Raw genomic sequence first — 16865 nt, 5'->3', positions numbered from 1 at the left:
AGACATCCTACTAACAGTACTACTTTGCTTGTTTTACTTAGAGTGTAATGGCCTGCTTTTCTCTACTCACACAACTAATTTTTTTTCTACAAATATCCCTTCATTTAGAAGTAAGTGGAATTACATTGTCAAATGATACCTTTTTCTTGTTATAATTGAAAATTTAATAACTTATTGGTTATGAAAATCAGCAGGCATACTGTCTTTATTCCTTTGCCGTAGTGGTAATGTCACCAGACACATTTTCAGAGTCCTAACACTTGTTAACAAAATATTATTAAATAATTGGATAATAAAATGTTTGATTTTTAAAAGCCATTGATATTATAGAAAGAAGGAATAGTATGGTATATAAAGTTGTTTATAGTGTTTTGGAGTTCAATCCTAATTTTAAATATAGGTGCAATTTGTAATTTCTACTAATCCAACTTCGATTTAATTTTTATATTCTGCTTTTTTTCGTTCTCATCTACAGAGACCATGCACATAAAAGAAATCAGTTTCATTATTTTAAATTGCATGTCTAATGTTAATAAATTTAACTAGGAGAACCATTTTTGATTAATACAGTTTAGGAAAAAGAACAAGTTTGATGGTACAAAAATAATACTCTTCCTATTAAATCTGGAAGTTGTGTGAATGATTTTTATAAAAATGTCCCTAAGAAATAATTACAAATGTATTAGAAAATACATTTTTATAAAAGTAGGTAGATGGTTAATTTGCAGTACTAATGAAAGATTAATGTGGTTCAGTTTCCTTTTTTTCTTCTAAAGATATGTGTTAGGACATGTAGTGCTTACATGTTTGGCCAGTCCAAAGTATGAAATGATCCCCTTGGAGAAATCTGGAACCAAGTATGCTCTTAATTAGGTGCTTGTTGCCATATTATCCTTTTAGATTTAGCAATTTGAATTGAGATGAAATTTCAGAAAAGTACAATAGTATTAAGATTTATAGAACCCCTAAGTAAGCATTACATTTAGCATAATATTGTAATCATAATGTAAAATTTGTATAAATAACTCTTCATTATATGGGCTTAGTAATACTGTGGTTCAAATTATTTTATTCTTATCCCTAGCCACCAGTTTGTAATGAGATTACAAATTATTTGTAATGAGATTATACTGTATTGGATATTTTTATTTCAAATGAAACATTTTTTACTTTGATCAGAAACTTTTACTTATTATGCATAGTAAGACTGTAGGAATATTTTATATATATATATATATATATATATATATATATATATATATATAATTATTATTTTTTGCGGTACGTGGGTCTCTCGCTGCTGTGGCCTCTCCCGTTGAGAAGCACAGGCTCCGGACGCGCAGGCTCAGTGGCCATGGCTCACAGGGCACAGCCGCTCCGCAGCATGTGGGATCTTCCCGGACCGGGGCACAAACCTGTGTCCCCTGCATCGGCAGGCGGACTCCCAACCACTGCTCCACCAGGGAAGCCCATATATATTATTTTTATAATTTCTTATTATAGAGAAAAACACTTGTAATATATCATTGCTGTAAATTCATTTAATTTTACAAAAGGGGTGAAGCAAGGTTTCTCTATTGTTGGTTTGTAAAAAAAAAAAAAAAAAAAAAACCCACAAAAATCAAACAAAAACTCCCCAAACCAAAAAACCTGGGCAGTGAAATTTGGCTTATGTTCCTTCATTCCTCAAACAGTAATTGCAGTAAATCCATTGAATCTGGGGTCAGCAAACTAAGGCTCTGGGGCCAAATCTAACATGCCTCCTGTTTTGGTAAATAAAATTTTATTGGAACACAGCCATGACCTATCTTTTAGGTATTGTCTATTTGTCTCTGGTTGCTTTCACACTATTACATTTAATGGCAAAGTTAATTAGTCACAGCGGAGACCATATGGCCCAGAAACTTCTTTTTTTTCTCCAAATTCTAAATATTTATTTTCTGACTGTTAACACACACAGAAAAGATTATACATATTCATAATATTCTATGAACCACACAAAGTCTGCACTATGGGTTTAGTCAATGATATTTTTATGACCCTTTAGAAGTGCTCTGTGGACAATTATAATTTCCCTGGGGGCAAAATTAAAGAAAGGGTTAAAATGGAGAAATTATGGTAGTGCATTTTATGTACCCTTACGGAGCATATGTCAACCATCTCCTTTCCTCCACTGGATTGTTTTACTGGCTGTTAACAAGGTCAGGACTCACGCAAAATGTACATTCTTGCTCTTTGCCTCTTCCTCTTATTATCTCTAACTCACTCCAACTCTTCTTCCCTTTACAGCCAAGTGTTTTGAAAACAGGCTATTTTCTTTCTTTCTTTACTCTTTTACATCTTTGGTTCTCTCCAGTTTGGCTTCTGTTCCTACCATTCTACTGAAGGTTGGATGGTAGTAAAAATGCCATCAAATGTAATAGTGCAATTATTTATAGTATTTAATTGCTATTTTAATTTTTTCTTAATTTTAGAAGAAATTATAAATTAGTATAATATTCCTTTAATTTTCACAAAAGGGTAAATATTGCTGCTTTTAGCCAATAAAATTTGGCATAATACATAATTACTCAAACGTGGGTAGTGCAGTTAAAACTTTTACCACATATTAATTTATTTACATAGCATTTATTTTAGTGGCCTTCATATCACTTTTTTTTCTTCTTGAAATAATTTCTTTAGTGATTTTTTTTCTGCATTAAATAAAGCAAGTTGCTGAAAACCAATTTTATGGTCAGAAAAACTTTATGGTCCAATACTTCAGTCAATCCTTATGTCTTCTCTTTTGAGATAAGTATAAATCACATTCCAAATATGTATAGAAAAGTGATTTTATGCTTAAATGATTATCTATTTGTTGTTTTGTAAGTTGTGGCAAATATCATTTAATATTGATTCAATTATCTTAAACTTTTGGATATTTTACAGGGGTTTTCTTGCTATTTTTTGGTATCAGATAAGATATATATATAGCACAAAACATATGACTAGTAATGTGTAATATATTAATAAAGTTAAGATTGAAAATATGAAAATGCTGAAAATTAAACATTTTTAAACTAATATTTAGCTCATCTATAGCAAGCTTTGTAGGGATTTCTTTGTTAATAACTATATTACTTGAAATGTTTTTCTATGCTCTGGTTGTTTTTTATTTAACTTTATTAATTGCTACATATAATGATTAAAATTGTACTTATTTACAGATTTATAAATGATTTTCTGATGTTCCTTCTTATTTCACTGAGAAAATGGAAGTTCCACAACTCTTGCTTCCTCTCTACCAACCTGCCACCTCTGTTGTCAGCATTCTCCCTCTCTCCTGTCACAGTGGCTGAGCCATATATGCTGTCAGCTGAGGCCAGCTCTCCTCTACTGGATCCCAGCTCCTCTCACCTACTCAAGCACATGACTCCTGCAATTGTCCCCTCTCTTTCCTGCACTGTAAACTTTTTCCTTCTCTGCTGAATCACTCACATAAGCATAGAGATGTACAATAATATGTCATATATTAAAAAATAGAAGAAAACAAAACACCCTGGACTCCACTTTCTCTTCTAGGTTCATCTTGATTTCCTGGGCTCTGCTTTATAGCTTATCTCCTTGAAAGAGTTTGTTGCTACTTCCTCATTTCCTACTCTCTCATTCCTACTCTAGTTCCACTTTCACCTCCATGACTCTACTGAAACTTTTTTCAGTGACTTCACATTTCCAAATTCAGTGATTGATCCTCAGTACTCCTATTCAGTCTCCTTGCGTCATTTGTCACTGTTACCCATTTCTTATTTCTTGCAACACTTTCTTCACTTGGTCCCTGACCCAAGCACTCTTCTATTCTTTCACTACTTCACTGCCCCCTCTCTTTCTTAGTCTCTATTTGGTAGTATTTCCTTCTCTTCCCAATCTTGAAATAGTCCTAGGTCTTCCTTACTTCTCTCTTTACATTCACTTCCTAACTGGCCTCATCCAATCTTGTGACTTGAAAGTGTATCTATTTACTGATCATTCCCAGATTTAAACTGCATGTCCTAACTTTTCCCCTGAACTCTGGACATGTACTTATAATGTTCATTTTCACTTAATTGCCCAGCAGACATATTGCATTTAACATGGATAGAAACAGTTCCTTGATTTCTCTAAGCACCCAGTTCCTACTGCATTTGTCCCCACTAAATGTCTGTCTGTTGCTCAGCCAAAATCCTTGGAGTCATCCTTGACTTTTCTTTTGTAACCAACACCTGACATCTGATCTGTAGGAGAATCCTGTTGGCTCCATCTTTACAGCATGTCCAGAAGATACCCATTCCTCACAATCCTTACTGTTACCAACTTTGTCTAAGCCACCAATCTTTCTCTCCTGAACTATTGCAGCAGCCTCCTAACTAGACTCTCTGGTTCTACTCTTGCTTCTCTAGAGTCAGTTTCTTCAAACAGATTCCAGACTAATCCTTTTAAAACATAAATCTGATCAGTGTCACTTGTCTCTTAAAGCATTCTGATGGCTCTGATTCAGAGTAAAATTCCTCTTTCTGGCTCCCTGCTGTCTTCCTGACTTATCTTTCACCATTCTCTTTCCTACTCACTTAGTTGGCTCCGTTTCCAAATACTACAGATGTACTGGCTTTTTGCTTTGTATTGTATTTGTCAAACGCCTCCTTGTCTCAGGGCCTTTACATTTACTTTTCTATCAGCCAAGAATGCTCCTCTCCCACATAGCCACATGGCTTAGTCTCTCATTCCCTTCAGTTTCCTGCTGAAATATCACTTTGTCAGTTATACTTTCTCTGGCCACCTTATAAAAAATCTTACAAACACCCCCCATCATTCTCTACTTCAGTCTCTCTGTTTCTCTTATCTTGCTTTATTTTACTTCATAGAATATATCACCATCCACATTAGAACGGAAACTCCATTAGTCCATTAGGACTTGGACATTTTTGTTAATTTCACCAGTGTCTGGACTAGTGCCTGGAGCATAGGAGATGTTCAGTTATATTTTATGCACCATGATGATATTAGTACTTAGCAATTCATTAATATTTTATTTTAAAAATATCTTATGAATATTGACATTTTAAATTTAAAAAATTATATTGCAACTTATCACTATAAACATTCCCTAAGACTTAACTTTTTGGGCTTCCCTGGTGATGCAGTAGTTAAGAGTCCGCCTGCCAATGCAGGAGACATGGGTTCGAGCCCTGGTCCAGGAAGATCCCACATGCCGTGGAGCAGCTAAGCCCAAGCACCGCAACTGCTGAAGCCCACGTGCCTAAAGCCTGTGTTCCGCAACAAGAGCAGCAAGAGAAGCCACCACAATGAGAAGCCTGCGCACCGCAACGAAGAGTAGCCCCCGCTTGTCACAACTAGAGAAAGCCCATGTGCAGCAACGAAGACCTGATGCAGCCAAAAATAAATAAATAAATAAATAAATAAATTTTTAAAAAGTGATTTAACTTTTTGAAATGTACATAAATTAAGCCAATGTAGTAGAAAGAAACAATATAAAGTCTTTTGTTTGATTTTATCCTAGGTATGAGTTAATACAGAAGGGAGTAACTGAACTTAGAGGTGGCGGGCATGTTCCAGATGTCTACACTCAGAATATGCTTTTAGAAAATGAGAACAAAATTTTGAAGAAAGAATTGAAGCACTATAAACAAGCAGCTGAGTATGTTATTTTTTAATGACTTTTAAAAAAAATTTTGGACTAAATAAAAGTAAGGCATTGAATTAGCTAATAGGTGGATGGTGGTTAATGCAACAGAGCTTTAACTCTGGAGAAATGAATTATATGTCAATTCTAGTTGGAAAGAATATGAAAGGCTTCACCAGCAAATTAATTGAACAGATGAGCAGAACACTCACAACTGTAATTCACCAACAAGAGTGGAATGCAGGGGGTTGTGCAGGAGGTTGTTAATTTGTTATGTAACATTCGCTTCCTTATGTATTTTGATAGTCTTATCATTGCTTGTGGAAATCTTCCCCTATGAGGGTAAGCTAATTTCTGAGATAATAATAAAATTATAGAAAGCTAGAGGAAGGAAGGAGCTAGTGTATTCTTAGTAGAGCAATTTCAGTATTTGAAAGTTGCCCAAAGAGAGCTGTTATTTTGTAATTTCATAGCATGAATTTATGCACAGAAGAGAAACGTAACAGAAACCAAATATCTCTGCATGTTTCTTTCTTTCTAAATTAATGAAAGACATGCAAGTTTTGGCAAACAAACTTAGATAAATGTGCAGTGTTATTCTGGCAAAGACAAATATGTGAATGTGTTGACTTGGGGTAAACATACTCATCTAAGACAATGTTAGGTGAAAAATTAATGCTTAGATATGGAGTAGACAGTTTATCCTTTGTTCATTAATTTTTATTAAACATTTGAAGAGGGGCTTTCTCTGTTAAAGAATCATATTAAAACAAAAATTAGATAAACAGAACTACCATAAAGGAACATAATATTTCTAAGATCTTTGTAAAATACTTTAATGTAAAGAAACGAGACTGTATTGCCAGGTGAAGGAAACATTTAAAATAAGCTTCTGCTTTTGAAAGGTGGTGGTAAATAAATGATAATTTGTACGATTGTTTTATTCAGTTATTATGTGCACTTACAGAAATGTATTTTGCAAGTTATACAACTTTCATATTATCTATGGATGTACTATTTGGGATTTTACATTTTAGTTGGAAGTGTATGATGATCCACAGAATGATAGTACTAGAACCAGCATCCTCTCTATCCTCAGTTCCATTTCTCAGAAGTGGTTTGCACTCTTGGCCCTGACACTCACACCTAATGGATGCACTGGGAATTTGACACAGCAAATTTTTCAGAGTGCTGCCTGGCATACTGTTTCAGTTCCTGATCTCCTTTGAATTATTGCCTAAGTTTGCTAATTTCTTTTGAATAGGTAGAGCCTCTTTCTGCAATGAGTTTTGCCCCAGTGCTATGAAATGATCATTTTTATTACTGGTTGTTTATTGAATATTATATTTAATAACTATAATCAAAACCATATAAACTGTTGCCCATGCAAATTATTAACTTAATGTTAAAAGAAACCATGATTCAAACAGATATCACTCAAATGAAATCTGTCTCTTGTTCATGTTTACTAAAATATCAGATTACTAAATGTTTCTAAAATTTACTGTATTTACTAAAATATAGTTTTAGTTTCAGTGGGCTTATGGTATCTCTCAAATCTATCTTACTTGATATAATTAAACTTACACAAATTAGAAAAGGAAAATATTTATTTAGCTTAGTCTACCTGACATGGAAAATTTGAAGGAAAGCTGCTTGACCCTTAGTAAATGCCTAATATTTATATCATTGAATGAATATTAAGCAAATTGTGCTTCACAGCCCCTTTTGATGAAGGATGTCCCTGTGGCCTAATTTTGGTGGATACATTCCCAGAAAATGGAGACTGAAATTTTGTAAAGAATTCCCAAAACTACCTCTGTCATGCTACAAGTTTGCCCCAAATTGTAAGTTTCATCACACAGGTTTTTCAATTTGACTTGTGAGGATATTTTCCCAGTAGGAATTAGTGATAAACATGGGATTCCCTTTAAGGAATTTACATTAAAGTTTTCTTTTTTAGAATTAAGGCTGTTTCTTAAAGCAAGATAAATGTAGATGTCAAATACTTTTCTAATAATAATTAATATTTAATACATAAAAAGTCAGGTTACAGATGTGTTATACATTATCTTGATTAAACTGGTAGCATTTAGTGATGAATCTAGAAAAATCAGTGAAATCATATAGCTGTAAGCTTATTATTTATCTAGGGAAGATTTGCCATGGAAAGAGTACTGAACTTAAAGTTCAAATACCTAGCTTCCAATATTCTGCTACTTATTAACTCAGTTTCCTTATTGTTATACTGGGAATAATTATGCATAATATTATTAACTCCTAGGGAGTGATGTGATAACTAAATAAGACAATCTATATTAAAGGGCTGTGTAAATCACAAAGTGCTGTGAAAATGTCAGCTATTATTATCAATATCTCTAAAGGCTGTCATCCCTAGATTTAAAAAATATTATCATATCATTATTTTTGAAATTCAGCAATGATGAAGCATGAAGGAAGAGATGAAAAGGGAAAATATTTCACTGTAAAATATCTGAATTGCTATAATTAAAAAAGAAATTGTCTTTTTCTCTGCTGTAAGCAATGCCAATTTTAGAACAGGGGCTTTCCCTATATTTGCTGCAAATGTAGATTATCTTCTAAAATATAAAATTTGGTGTATGGTGTATCTGTATGTTTCGTGATGGGTGTTAACCAGACTTGTGATTATTTTGCAATATATACAAACATACATCCAATCAGTATGTTGTACACCTGAAACTGATATAAAGTTACATGTCAATTAAATCTTGATAAAAAAAGGTTTGGGAAAAAACTGCTTGGAAAATTTCTTTATGGATGTTTTTAAGGGAAAAACAGCATTATTAAAAAGATTTATAGTTACATTAAATATATTATTGGATTGGCCAAAAAGTTCGTTCAGAACATCTTACGGCAAAACCTGAGTGAAGTTTTTGACCAACCCAATACATACTAGATACTGGAGAGGAATGATATAAGTAGGAGTTTGACATTCTTTCTTGGAAGATTAGAATATAACTGTACTTTTATATTGAAATGTAGACCAATTGTTATTTTAACCAAAAATATTTAACTTCTTAACTTTTTAATTCTAAACAAATACCAAGCATATAGAAAGTAAACAAAATAAAATAATGAACTTCTTGGGCCTGTCAGCAGTTTCAACACTTATCAACTTTCTGCCATTCTTATTTCTATCTCCACCCACACCCTACCCCACATCCTGTTTATTATATTATTTTTTACAGTTCTTTTTTGTGTTATAATTTACATAAATTGAAATGTACAAGTCTTAGCTACATAATTTTGACAAACAGATGAAGTCTTGTAACCTCCATACTCATGTTACTATAGAACATTTCTGTCTATCCAGGAATTTCTTTTGTGTCCCTTCTCAGTCATTCCCTCCCCTGGCAATCACTGTTCTGATTTTATTTTCCACCTTAGATTAGCTTTGCCAGTTTGAGAACTTCATAACTGGAATCACAGAATATTCATTTCTTTGTCTTTGACATCTTCTACTCAGCTAAAGTCTGTAAAATTTATATGTGATTTTTGCATTTATCAATAATTTGTTCCCTTTTATTGCTAAGTAGTACTCTATTGTGTAGTGTATACCACAATTTGTTTACCCTTTTTCTATTGAGTTGTTTCCAACTGTGGTTATTATGAATGATACTGCTATGAACATTTGTGTACAAGTCTTTTTGTGAGGATGTGCTTTCTTTCTTTTGGATAAAAACTTAGGAATGGAATTTATGAAGGGTAGATGTATAAGAAACTGCTAGTCCATTTCCTGACATTCAAGTTGAGTCATTTTACATTCTCAAGAGCAATATATGAGAGTTCCAATTGCTCCATATTGTCACCAACATTGAGTTTTGTTAGTCTTTTAAATTTCAGCCATTTTATTGGTTGTATGGTAGCAGCTTCTTGTAGTTTTGATATACATTTTCCTGATAACTAATGATATTGTGAACATTTTGTGTGTGTGTGTGTGTGTGTGTGTGCTTATTGGCCATTCATTGATCCTGCTTTCTGTGTAAATCTTTTGCCTGTTTTTGGTTGAATTAGTTGTCTTATTTTTGAGTTGTAAGAGTTCTTTATATATTCTGGTTACAAATCCTTTGTCAGAATATTGTGAATATTTTCTTCCAGTTTATGGCTTGATTCTTCAATTTCTTAATGGTGTCTTTGGGTGAGCAGAAGTTTTAAATTTTGAGGAAGTCTAATTTATCTTTTTTATAATATTGCTTTTGATATTTTGGCTAAGATACCATTGCCTACTCCCAGGTCACAGAAATATTGTTTTCTTCTAAAACCTTTACAGATTTAGAATTTGTATTTCAGCCTGTGATCTAGCTTTAATTTTTGTATACTGTGTGAGGTATGAGCTAGAGGTTAATTTTCTTTCCGGTAGGAGTAGTCAATTGTTCCAGCACCATTCTTAAAAAGATTTTTCATCCTTCATTGAATTTCTTTGGCATTTTTGTTGAAAATCAATTGACCCTGTAATTGTGGGTCTATTTCTATACTCTATACTGTTCCATTAACCTATTTGTTATCCTTATACTAATACCACACTCTTGATTACTGTAAGTTTAATTAAGTCCTTAAAGTCAGATAGAGTTAGTCTTCCAGCTTTGTTTTTCTTTTTTAAGGACAGTTTGACTATCCTAGGTCCTTTGCATTTTCATACAAATTTAAGAATCACTTTGTCAATTTCTATAGAAAGACAGGGGTGGGATTAGAATTAAGATTGAGTTGAATCTATAACAATTTGGGAAGAATGTGTGTGTGTGTACACATATATTTATACATACATACTTTTTTGGGGGGAAGGATTTATATATTTATAAGTTTTAGTCTTCTATTTGTATGGTTACTCTTTCCAGTTATTAGGTTATCTTTAAAGATAACCTAATAAGGTTATTAGATGAAGGAGCTTGAAATTTGTGCCCTTTACATCTAATTATCTAATGTATACATTTTTGTTACATTGTGAACTCCATATAATAGGGACTTGTCTTGTGCTCAGTATATCCCCAGGGCCTGTAGCTGTGCCTGGCAAATAGGAGGGACTTATGTGAATGTGTGCTATTAACACTTTGGCTCTTTAAAAAGCTTTTGACAAAGTTCAACACCCATTTATGATAAAAACTCTCCAGAAATTGGGCTTAGATGGAACCTACTTCAGCATAATAAAGGCCATATATGACAAACCTACAGCTAACATCATACTCAATGGTGAAAAGCTGAAAGCATTTCCTCTAAGATCAGGAAAAAGACAAGGATGCCCACTCTCACCAGTATTATTCAACATAGTTTTGGAAGTCCTAGCCATGGCTGTTGGAGAAGAAAAAGAAATAAAAGGAATCCAAATTGGAAAAAAAGAAGTAAACTGTTACTGTTTGCAGATGACATGATACTATACATAGAAAATCCTAAAGATGCTACCAGAAAACTACTAATGCTCATCAAAGAATTTGGTAAAGTTGCAGGTTACAAAATTAATACACAGAAATATGTTTTTTAAAATACTTTTTATTTTATATTGGAGTATAGTTGATTAACAATGTTGACAGTTTCAGGCTTACAGCAAAGTAATTCAGTTATACATATACATGTATCTATTCTTTTCCAAATTCTTTTCCCATTTAGGTTGTTACATAATATTGAGCAGGGTTCCCTATGTTATGCAGTAGGTCCTTGTTGGTTATCCATTTTAAATATAGCAGTGTGTACTTTTTTTTTAATACACAGAAATATGTTGCATTTATATACACTAACAATGAAAGATCAGAAAGAGAGATTAAGGAAACAATCCCATTTACCATCACATCAAAAGAATAAAATCCTGAGGAATAAACTTACCTAAGGAAGCAAAAGACCTCTACTCAGAAAACTGTACAATACTGGTGAAAGAAATCACCTAAGATTGAAAGAAATGACCTAAATTGGAAGGAAATGGAAAAAAGAGTGGATATATGTATACATATGACTGATTCACTTTGCTGTACTGCAAGAAACTAACAATATTATAAAGCAACTATACTCCAATAAAAATTAAGAAAAAAACCATTTTGGCTCTTTAATTAAGCTTTTAATAATTTTTAGAGTAGTTAATTGAAGATTTTTGCCTCTTTTATAGTATTCCTTAGGAGTAGGCATCGTTTTCCTTTTATGATGGGAATTTAAATAATTTTCTCTGAAGCTACATCTTGCCCCATTTAGAGTACTGTCTTCCTTTGCTGAGCTTTTATAGTAAGGAAATGTAATGCAGACCAGAAAAGTTTTATTGAGAGTCCTGAAGATTAGGCAGGAAATAATACTGACTGGGATTTCTAAATAGAAGATTAAAGTGTACCATCTTAAAAATAATGAAATACTTGGTTTTATCTTCTGCCGGAAAATATAGGCATAATGAAAATCAAACGGCTGTTAATACTGAGAAAAAATTAGGTGCTTTACTAATAGGCCCTAATTTCACTTACAAAATTCCCTTCTATGAAAGGTCAAAGAGTACCCAGCATTTCCAAAGACCCATTTAATTTAATGACTTTCAGAAACACACACTGTGGATAAAGATAATAATGAGGCCCATAAAATTTCATGCTTTAGTGTTTAGGTAATTGCTTGTTAAATTAAGAAGGTATTTTTTTCCAGACATGGGTATACCCCTTTCTTTTTTGGTTAAGAATATAATGAAAGTTTGCATCTAATCTAGCTGAGTAGTATTTTGGCTATCTGACAATTATTCCAATAATAATTGTAGTGGGTTAAACAAATTTATTTATAACCAATTGAAGAGAATGAAATAATTGGTAATTATACAGTACTGTTATCAGAAATTACTTTGATTCAAGTTTGCACACGAAAAAATACATGATAAAGATGGCCTACTTTGGTGCATGTAAACAAGAAAATGTTTATATGATACCTTTTGCCAAATTATGATAACAGAATAACTCAATAAATCTATTATTAAAAACTTAGTAAAAACTATTCAGTTAATAAAAATTATTTTACTTGGAGCATTCAGTTAAAAATAATTTTTTAGAGTACATTATTAAATCACGTTAATACGTTAAACATGGAGTTTTGGGGACAGTGCTTTTATAGTATGAAAATATATGAGTATCTTGATATTTTATAATTTAATTATATATTTTGATATGCTGCTTTCCTGAAATGTGGAAGTTAGTCACTCTGCCATCTCATTAAGGAAAAGCATTTAAGTAATGTGTTCTTTTTGATATACGAATCTAAATAGAATGTTTCACTGAATAACTTGCTTCATTGTACTTGAAATAGAATTTATATATTTGGTGTCTGTCTTAATAAAAGTTTTTCTTAAACACAACGATGCTCTACTAATATAATGAGAAAATACTATATAGTTTAAATATTAATAGCTTATATGAATATTTCAAACTTTATTTTTTAGTACAACTTTTATTTTCCTTTTATTAAGCAAATGGGCAGCAGGAAGGTCATAATAGGAGAAGCATCACCATGAAATGAATTTAAATTGTTTCACTGAGTAGACTTCATTTGTCCAAACAGAAAGCGAGTCTCTGAAAACCAATTTAATGGTCAGAAAAACTTTATAAAGTCCAATACTTCAGTCAATTCCTATGCTTTCTTTCCTGGGATGAGTACAAATAGGACTTTAAGTGTATATTTAAAAAGTGAGTTGATGCAGTGCTGCACATTTGTGGTTCTGCTTAAGAAACTCTGCAATATTATTTTTCTAAGTTTTTTTTAACCTATTATGAGTTTACATTTCAGATAAGATAAATAAAATATAAGCCCATGAAGTAATTCATCAAGTTGTTGTAGACTCAAAATGGAGTTTTAGTAGACTCAAAATCGATGTTCATAAAGTTTAAATTCTTTTATAAAGATATACAAAAAGATCAGTGTTACTAATAATCATGTATTCTGATATTTTTGATCCCTTAGAGGATATTTACCTACTGGCATGCCCCCTATTTTAGGTAGATAAATGTAGCTGTTTGAGGAATTGAATATATCTGTTCTACTATACTAAATAGTAATATGATGATGATGATGATTACAGTAGCATTTATTGAATATTTTCTATGTGCATGATAGTATATAAGACACTTTACATACTTTTCTTATAAGTGAATGTGAATTCAAGTGATGTTCTTGTGTTTTCACAACAAAATGCCAACTCAGCCATTTATCTTTTCTGGTCATTCTACTTAAACTCACTCCTCCTTATACTCACTTCTCTACTCATTGGGCACATTTTGGTGGCAGAGGGGTTCTCTCTTTTTTTTGGTCCATCTTCTCTCACACATACACACAGAGTTAAAACCTGGAAAGAACAAACTGTTTGTTTATCTAATAGTTGGAATATTCCACAGATGATTTTTCAAGTCTCAATATTTTAATCAACATTTTCTTGTGCCTTCAAGATTGTTGGCCTGGAAAGGAAGTTGAGGGTTAGATGGTTAGACCATGAAGTACTGTGACACAATGTTTATTTACATGTGGTCAAAACTACAACATTGACAGTAGAATGAAGAACAGTACAGGTCATCCAAAATAAGTGGGAGATGGTAGGGGAGAAAGAAAGAAACTTGGAAGAATGGAAAAGACACTTTCATCATATGCCACGTGTGGCTTGATCTTTCAGCAAGAAGTCTCACTGATCATAATATGTGCCATCCGAAGTCTGAAAACCTAAACTCATACCAGTGCTCTGGCAGTATCCCAGCCACCATTCCTCAATGATTGCTCTGACATAGCTCCTAAAGCAGAAATCTATTGCATGCATTTATTTCATATAATCTGAATTTTGAAATATGAGAGGCAGATTTATTCCATTCTGATCTTTTTGAGAGCTGTCAGTACTCAAATTTAGTCCATCCATTTTTCAGAATGTTAGAATCTCAGTGCAGTAGCACTTTGTCAGTTAACTAAGACTGTTAGATAACCACTTTTACATTATAAATTATATTTTACATTATTACATTGAAACTAACTTACATTGTAGAGGTGGGGGAAACATTCCCATTAATTTTTTCACATACGACTTGGGCTGAGAAAGAATACTCTCGCTTGCTTTATGCCAGGGATCTACAGAAGATATATCCAGTTGAATGCTTCTGTATCACAACACTGATATTGAAGACTTTTCTCATTAAGTTACCAATTATTTTAGTAATATGATCTGTAGGTGGTATATATTTTTCACATGCCTTACCAGAATAAAATCTTGGTTTTCTAGAATTTATACGCTTTCTTTTTTACAATTATCAGAACTAAGTAGCCCACTTAACCATATATTCAAGCAAGTTCAGAATTAAATTTTGTAAAGTTTTTCCCTTTATTTGTAATTATTTTGAATTATCCTATTTTATATGTATTTCAATTTTATAAGCAAATTGTCTTTGAAAATAGATGGATTATGTGTTATTGTGGCAGCATACCTTTAATTTTCCTTTATTTAAATGAAACATGAATAAATGATAGTTTTGAAACTACAGGTTTTAGCCTGTTCATTCCCCACCCCCATATATGTTATATTGGTTGGGATATTTCAATGAGAATTATAGTGGAATCTTTGCTTTTCAATAATCTTTTGAATTGCTTAGTACTGGATTTGAACTGATAAGTAAATAATTTTTTCAGAAAAGAATTAGCAGTGATTTTTAAAGTTGTTATTATTTTTATTTTTCAGCAAGGCTAGAGAAGATCTGCTGAAAACTCAGAAAGAACGTGATTTTCATCGAATGCACCACAAGAGAACAGTCCAGGAGAAAGACAAATTAATTAATGACCTCAAAGGGTAAGCTGCTAGTATTTGTTGGCATATTTATCAAAGAACTATTTAATTTGTGTTAAGCCATTTGGCCATGGAAGAAGGTTCCAGGTAAAGTTATTCATTCAGCATTTATTGAGCATCTACTGTGTGCCATGTGTTTGATACAAAGATGAGCAAGTTTAGGTCCTTGCTGTCAAGGTTCCCAGAGACTATTAAGATGTGTAATGGGGGAGGAGTTAAACAGAAATATAGTGAAATATACTGCATTGTTTTTATGCAAGCCAAGAGGTGGTCACCCCAACCAGATTGGAGAGTGAGTTGGTTCAGGGACCTATTCCTAAAGGAAATGAATTCTAAAGTATGAGTTAACAGGGTGAGGGAGTGGGGTCAGCGTCCTGTGCAAAGGCACCAGGTCACTGGAGGAACATGACATGTTCGCCAAATTATAAGAATGGAGAGCAAAGTGCAGAAGCAGCTTGACAAGGGCAAGGTGGAAGGGGCCACATACTGCATAACCTTGAATTTATTCTAAGACTTTTAGAAATTACTCTAATGATACTCAGATTCACTTCCCTCTGCCCTCCTCGTCTCCCTGACCACCCCCCCCACCCACCAAATAAGAAAAGAATTTATAATCTCTAACTAAAATTCTCCTTTGCTTGTTCTAGGGCAGTGCTGCCCAATAGAACTTTCTGTAATGTTATAAATATTTTATATCTGTACTGCCCCATATGATAGCCATTCGTCACATCCTCTACTAAGCACTTTCAGTGTGGCTAGTACAACTGATGAATTAAATTGCTGATTTTATTTAATTTTAATTAATTTAAGTTTAAATTTAAATAGCCACATTTGGCTAGTGGCTACTGTATTGAACAACATAGCTTAGGGGTGGTCAGGATAATTGCTGTCTTTAGTAGTGATTATGGTCATTATGACTATTATGATTTCTTAATTATAGGCTGTCTCGAAAGAATCAATGTACCTTTTAACTTAGCAATATATTAGAAATTAGCGTTTTTCTGATTTTTCTTAATTGAATCTCTATAGAAATCAAAACCAGTTTAATGAAAGAGATTGCATTAACTTGAAAAAAAGGCCTTGAGAGTGTTTATTCATTGACTTTAATCAATGCTTTTGGTTTCATATTTTGGTCTAAATTATTTTTTTGATTCATAAAATTGTTCCAAGTCCAGAAAAATTCAGAAAAAAGTCTTTGAAATGATTTGTTTTCCTCTTAACAATAACATTAATTGAGAAGTAGTACAATGTAATGGAAAGAGCTTGGATTTTGGAGTCACATAAACATTGGAAGCCTGGCTCCATTACTTACCTTTGTGTGTTCATTGTAATTCTGTTTCTTATCTGTAAAAACTGTCATAATAAAAGTACCTAATATAGTGTCTGGAACATAATAGATAGTAAGTA

At 32.7% G+C, this 16865-nt stretch overlaps 1 protein-coding gene across 1 annotated transcript in view; it reads left to right on the top strand.

Annotated features, from left to right (window-relative positions):
- The window catches only part of SPAG16 (sperm associated antigen 16), an 869771-nt gene that overhangs the window by 16974 nt on the left and 835932 nt on the right, over positions 1–16865 (top strand). Inside the window, exons 5-6 of the mRNA XM_033859808.2 lie at positions 5534–5671; positions 15354–15461. Of these exons, the coding sequence (XP_033715699.2) occupies positions 5534–5671; positions 15354–15461 (246 nt within the window). The remainder of the gene's footprint in view (positions 1–5533; positions 5672–15353; positions 15462–16865) is intronic.

Source organism: Tursiops truncatus, chromosome 7 (genome assembly GCF_011762595.2).
Source record: "Tursiops truncatus isolate mTurTru1 chromosome 7, mTurTru1.mat.Y, whole genome shotgun sequence".
Classification (NCBI taxonomy): Eukaryota; Metazoa; Chordata; class Mammalia; order Artiodactyla; family Delphinidae; genus Tursiops; species Tursiops truncatus.
Note: the sequence above shows the minus strand (reverse complement) of the source record. Positions and strands in the feature narration are given on the sequence as shown.